This window comes from Salmo trutta, chromosome 15 (assembly GCF_901001165.1).
Source record: "Salmo trutta chromosome 15, fSalTru1.1, whole genome shotgun sequence".
In the NCBI taxonomy this organism is placed as follows: Eukaryota; Metazoa; Chordata; class Actinopteri; order Salmoniformes; family Salmonidae; genus Salmo; species Salmo trutta.
The window spans coordinates 28,859,856-28,865,855 of NC_042971.1; the positions used below are offsets into that span (position 1 = coordinate 28,859,856).

Genomic DNA, 6,000 nt, shown 5'->3' on the forward strand with positions numbered 1-6,000 from the left:
CTGTTTGGGGCGACCGCATTAATTCACTAAAATATATTTGTTTGCCTACGGGCAAGGAGACCCGGTTTTGAGACAGAAGGGGCATTACGCCATTGCTGTTTGCAAAAAAAACACAACATTGGTGGAAGCAGTGGAATTGTCCTTTGGGAGAGGTGTGCACATTTCATGGGCAGGATCTGTACCCGGGCCTCCCATGGGAAAAACCAGTGTCTTGACCATTAAACCAAGATGTAATGCCCTCTTGAGCTGAGGGTGACACTGATTTTAAACTTGCAAGCAGGACTACCTCATTACCAGATCATGAGACACGCACATGGGATAGTGTAAAGGGAACTTTGCCTAGGAAGCCCATGCCAGGTCGCAGTTGTAAATGAGAACTTGTTCTCAACTAGCCTACTTGGTTAAATAAAGGTGAAATAAAATAATTAAGTGTTAGAAGGTGGAAGATAGATAATTAGTCCAGTAACTGAAAGGTCACTGGTTTGAGTCCTGAGTCAGGCAACAAAACGTGGGATTTGATCTGAACTGGCAGATCTGTGACCAAACCCTTCAGAAAAACAAATTCCCTTTGTTCCCCGTAATTTGGACTAATAAATTGTACTGGCGCCGGAGAGGATGGCTGCCGTTTTATTGGCTCTTAACCAACCGTGCTATTTTGTTTGTTTTTTCACATTGTTTGAAACTTATTTTGTACATAATGTTGCTGCTACCGTCTCTTATGACCGAAAAGAGCTTCTGGACATCAGAACAGCGATTACCCACCTTGAATTGGATGAATAATTTTTCTTTAATGAGTCAGATGAGAGGGATTTACTCCAGACACCTGAACAGGCCCTCATCCCTGTCATTCGTAGGAAAAAAAGACAGAATCGCAGAAGGAGATCGGGGTGCCATGTGAGGATCAGGCAAAGAGTGGCTAATCTGCCTTTGCCATCCGTACTGTTAGCCAACGTACAATAGGTGGAAAATAAATGGGACGAACTAAAAGCACGTATATCCTACCAACGGGACCTTAAAAACTGTAATATCTTATGTTTCACAGAGTCGTGGCTGAACGACGTCATTAATAACATACAGCTGGCGGGTTATACACTAATCGGGAGGATAGAACAGCAGCCTCTGGTAAGACAAGGGGTAGGGGGTCTATGTATATTGTAAATAACAGCTGGTGCACGATATCTAAGGAAGTCTCAAGGTTTTGCTCGCCTGAGCTAGAGTATCTCATGATAAGCTGCAGACCACACTATCTACCTAGAAAGTTTTCATCTATATTTTTCATAGCCACCACCACAGACCGATGCTGGCACTAAGACCGCACTCAATGAGCTGTATACCACCATAAGCAAACAGGAAAACGCTCATCCAGCGGCGGCGCTCCTAGTGGCCGGGGACATTAATGGAGGGAAACTTAAATCAGTTTGACCTAATTTCAACCAGCATGTTAAATGTGCAACCAGAGGGAGGGAAAAAAACTAACTCTAGACGACCTATACTCCACACACAGAGATGCGTACAAAAGCTCTCCCTCGCCCTCCATTTGGCAAATCTGACCATAATTCTATCCTCCTCATTCCTGCTTACAAAAATGTTTTAAGCAGGAAGCAAAAGTGGTCAGATGAAGCAGATGCTAAACTACAGGACTGTTTTGCTCGCACATACCCATACCAGAAGCCATGGATTACAGGCAACATCCGCACAGATCTAAAGGGTAGAGCTTCCGCTTCAAGGAGCGGGACTAACCCGGAAGCTTATAAGAAATCCCGCTATGCTCTCCGACGAACCATCAAACAGGCAAAGTGTCAATACAGGACTAAGATCGAATCGTACTACACCGGCTCCGACGCTCATCGGATGTGGCAGGGCTTGCCAACTATTACAGACTACAAAGGGAAGCACAGCCGAGAGCAGCCCAGTGATACGAGCCTACCAGACGAGCTAAATAACTTCTACGCTCGCTTCAAGGCAAGTAACACTGAAACATGCATGAGAGCATCAGCTGTTCCGGACGACTGTGTGATCATGCTCTCCGCAGCCGATGTAAGACCTTTAAACAGGTCAACATTCATAAGGCCGCAGAGCCAGATAGATTACCAGGCCGTGTACTCCGAGCATGCTCTGACCAACTGGCAAGTGTCTTCACTGACATTTTCAACCTCTCCTTGTCAGAGTCTGTAATACCAACATGTTTCAAGCAGACCACCATAGTCCCTGTGCCTAAGGACACTAAAGTAACCTGCCTAAATGACAACCGACCCGTAGCACTCACATCTGTAGCCATGAAGTGCTTTGAAAGGCTGGCCATGGCTCACATCAACACCATTATCCCAGAAACCCTAGACCCACTCCAAGTTGCATACCGCCCCAACAGATGATGCAATCTCTATTGCACTCCACACTGCCCTTTCACACATGGACAAAAGGAGCACCTATGTGAGAATGCTATTCATTGACTACATCTCAGCATTTAACACCACAGTGCCCTCAAAGCTCATCACTAAGCTAAGGACCCTGGGACTAAACACCGCCCTCTGCAACTGGATCCTGGACTTCCTGACGGGCCGCCCCCAGGTGGTAAGGGTAGGAAACAACATATCCGCCACACTGATCCTCAACAAGGGGGCACTTCTAGGATGCATGCTCAGTCCCCTCCTGTACTCCCTGTTCACTCATGACTGCACGGCCAGGCACGACTGCAACACCATCATTAAGTTTGCCGATGACAACAGTGGTAGGCCTGATTCACCGACAAAAACGAGAAAGCCTATAAGGAGGAGGTCAGAGTCCTGACAATGTGGTGCAAGGACAACAACCTCTTCCTCAATGTGATCAAGACAAAGGAGATGATTGTGGACTACAGGACAAGGAGGACTGAGCACGCACCCATTCTTATCGACGGGGCTGTAGTGGAGCAGGTTCAGAGCTTCAAGTTCCTTGGTGTCCACATCACCAAAGTATCATGGTCAAAACACACCAAGACAGTCGTGAAGGGGGCAAGACAAAGCCTATTCCCCCACAAGAGATTGAAAAGATTTCTCATGGATTCTCAGATCCTCAAAAAAATTCTACAGCTGCACCATCGAGAGCACCCTGACTGGTTAAATCACTGCCTGGTATGGCATCTGCTCAGACTTTGACTGCAAGGCACTACAGAGGGTAGTGAGTATGTCCCAGTACAACACTGGGGCCAAGCCTCCTGCCATCCAGGACCTCTATACCAGGCGTTGTCAGAATAAGGCCCTAAAAATTGTCAAAGACTCAAGCCACCCTAGTCATAGAATGTTCTCTCTGCGACCGCACGGCAAGCGGTACCGGAGCGCCAAGTCAAGGTCCAAAATACAAATTGTTTACTTAACACTTATTTTTCTTAAACTGCATTGTTGGATAAGGGCTCGGAAATAAGCATTTCACTATAAGGTCTACACTTGTTGTATTCTGTGACAAATAAAATCAGATTTAACATTACCTTTGCTAATGAAACAACTTTGTTGAAGTCTGGTTTGATGGTAATCACTCCATATCCATCTGCTCTTATCGTGCACAACAAGCATTCCTTCTCCTTTTGGCCAAGTCTGAGGAATACAAGAATACAATGCCACTTTTCAATTCCTGAATTGGAATCTACTTCAAAGTTATCACATACAAAGCAGCGTAATAAGTGCATAGGCTACATAGTGGTTTTTCCCCTTGTGCTACTCACTTGCCCGGTGGTCCCAGGTCCCCCATGATGTGCATGGTCTGTACAGGTGTGTTGACCACGTGGCTGGTCTTCACAAAGTCCTCCGAGGGCTCCCAGGTAATCAGCCTGGACTTGGGGAAGGTGCTGTCACTGCAGACCAACAGAATACCACAACCACATTTTGCATACAAGGGTAATGGTGAATACATACCGGTACACTGTTTGTCTTCAAAGCAGCACATCACACATCAATGTTGCTTCAATTACATTCACTTTAATAATAATTCACTTTGGTGAGTAACAGGGAACTACACTGGCTGTCTGTCCTGTCGTCTGTGTCTGACATTGGCCATCCTATGTGCCAGGAAGGTAGGGTTGGACTTGACCTGCGTCACCATACTCTGGGAATCCTGTAATGATTATATCAAAAACAGCTTTAAAACACTAACGTTCCTTTGGGACAGAAACAAGGTAAATTCTTTGTTTTGAATAATGAAATTGTCACGTCTGCTCCCGCTCCCCTCTCTGGAGCACCCCTCTCTGGAGCACGAGGTCGCCAGGCTGCTCATCATTACGCACACCTGTCACCATCGTTACGCGCACCAGCGCTTCAACGGACTCACCTGGATCACGTCATTGATTGCCTCCCCTATATCTGTCACTTCCTCAGTTTCATTCCCTTGTCTACATTGATGTCGTTTTGTTTCTCTTGTCCAGACTCTGTTCTTCTTTAGTTTCATGTCTATTTATTAATAAATCCTCACCCTGTACTTGCTTCCTGTCTCCTAGCGTCTGTGGTTATGGAACCGTTACAGAAATGGAGATTCTGTAGAAACCCACCCCTTCCCAATTGGTGTAGCAGTCAGAATCGGTGTAGGTGAAAATCCTGCGGTTCCGTCTGCCCCTGGTCCGCTCCAGAGCCACGATCTCTGTGTGGTACTGTCTCTCCAGTGGAGTCTGGTATACTGACTCACTCTGGAACAAAACCACTTCATATTACACACACACAGACACACACAAAAACACACACACACACACACACACACACACACACACACACACACACACACACACACACACAACTTACTATGCAAAATCAAACTATCCTAAACAGTAAAGTCTTATTTGTTATAAGGACACTGGTAGAGGACCTACCTGACTGAACAGCTTCTCCTGCCAGCCTACCACCAACTCCTCCTCATCATCTCCGGCTGAAAACAAAACCAAGATGTTCTGGTCCATATCTAGCCACCACGAAAATAACATCTACTCAACTAAGAAACATCTAACATCTTTCTGTTTCAAAACATCTAACATCTTTCTGTTTCAAAACAGTGTTAATACCTGATTGAGCCTGTGAGTTGAGGGTGTCCAGCTCAATGCCTCCCCTCTCCTGTTGAGTCAAAACCTGCTGCTGATGGTGTTGGGAGAGGGCTGCTGTGGAGGTGAATCTCTGAATATGGATCCTGTAACACCATTGTAAATATAAACAAGGTAAACAGGATTCTAGCTAGCTAAATAACATGTTTTCATGGCAAACTCAGGGATCAGGTCAAGCAATATACTGGGTGTTTATCATCATCTGCTTTGAGAGCTAACGTTAGCTAAAGACAGTGTCTTGCTTTTATGGCAATGCAAGGAATAAAAGCCACACAAAGGCCAACTGCAACTTACTTAATTGTAAGGTTTTTGACAGCATCTCGGGAACGATAGGAAGCCTCTCCGGTGTCGGTGCTCCAGCCATCTGCCATGTTGTAACGTTAGGAACTTTATTGATGGCTAGCTAACTAGCTAGATTAGCAACATACACACAAACGCGCAGCAAGCAATTTAGACAATTTTGTAGCTAGTACTTTTCACAAGCGTCTGCTCGTTGCATGGTAACAACAGTCTGCCTGCCTGGTTGGGTTTCTGGAGAGCAATCCAACTATTTATTGGTTCACTACCGCCACCTACCGTGGGATCCAGTCCAGAGCAGCAGAATAAACCCCCCACTGATAACAGGTAAGGTAATATCAGTACAATAATATTCCCTTGCTGTAAAAAGTTTAAGAAGCCCTGATGTATTTAATTAAGACAAAAATCTGTCTGACACAAATAATTGCAATTTAAAAAGCTTTATTGGAAATACACGTTTCAAACAGCACAATTCAAGTACAGATGAGTGTAGCTAAATCAGATACATGTTAATTTAGTTTAAATGTGATGCAGTCCTCCAGTCCCAGTTCATTTGCACTCTTTTGACATACTTCAGACCAGATGCATGCTCCACTTCAGTGTACAATGGTCCTGAATTTGCATATCACAGTGTTTGCAGCTTTTAC

At 45.2% G+C, this 6,000-nt stretch overlaps 1 protein-coding gene across 9 annotated transcripts in view; it reads right to left on the minus strand.

Annotated features, from left to right (window-relative positions):
* Positions 1-5,665, minus strand: part of LOC115148722 (Meckel syndrome type 1 protein-like) — a 26,243-nt gene extending 20,578 nt beyond the window's left edge. For 8 of the 9 annotated variants that reach the window (XR_003866724.1, XR_003866725.1, XR_003866723.1 and 5 more), the window contains exons 1-7: positions 5,351-5,665; positions 5,021-5,142; positions 4,832-4,887; positions 4,517-4,651; positions 3,989-4,086; positions 3,698-3,826; positions 3,464-3,569 (exon numbers count right to left, since the gene is read on the minus strand). Coding sequence is in view for 2 of the 9 variants with exons in the window: in XM_029690886.1 (XP_029546746.1) it covers positions 3,464-3,569; positions 3,698-3,826; positions 3,989-4,086; positions 4,517-4,651; positions 4,832-4,887; positions 5,021-5,142; positions 5,351-5,427 (723 nt within the window). In the remaining 7 variants the exon portion in view is untranslated. The remainder of the gene's footprint in view (positions 1-3,463; positions 3,570-3,697; positions 3,827-3,988; positions 4,087-4,516; positions 4,652-4,831; positions 4,888-5,020; positions 5,143-5,350) is intronic. The other variant, XR_003866729.1, reaches the window with a different exon arrangement.
* Between the last annotated feature and the right edge of the window lie 335 nt (positions 5,666-6,000).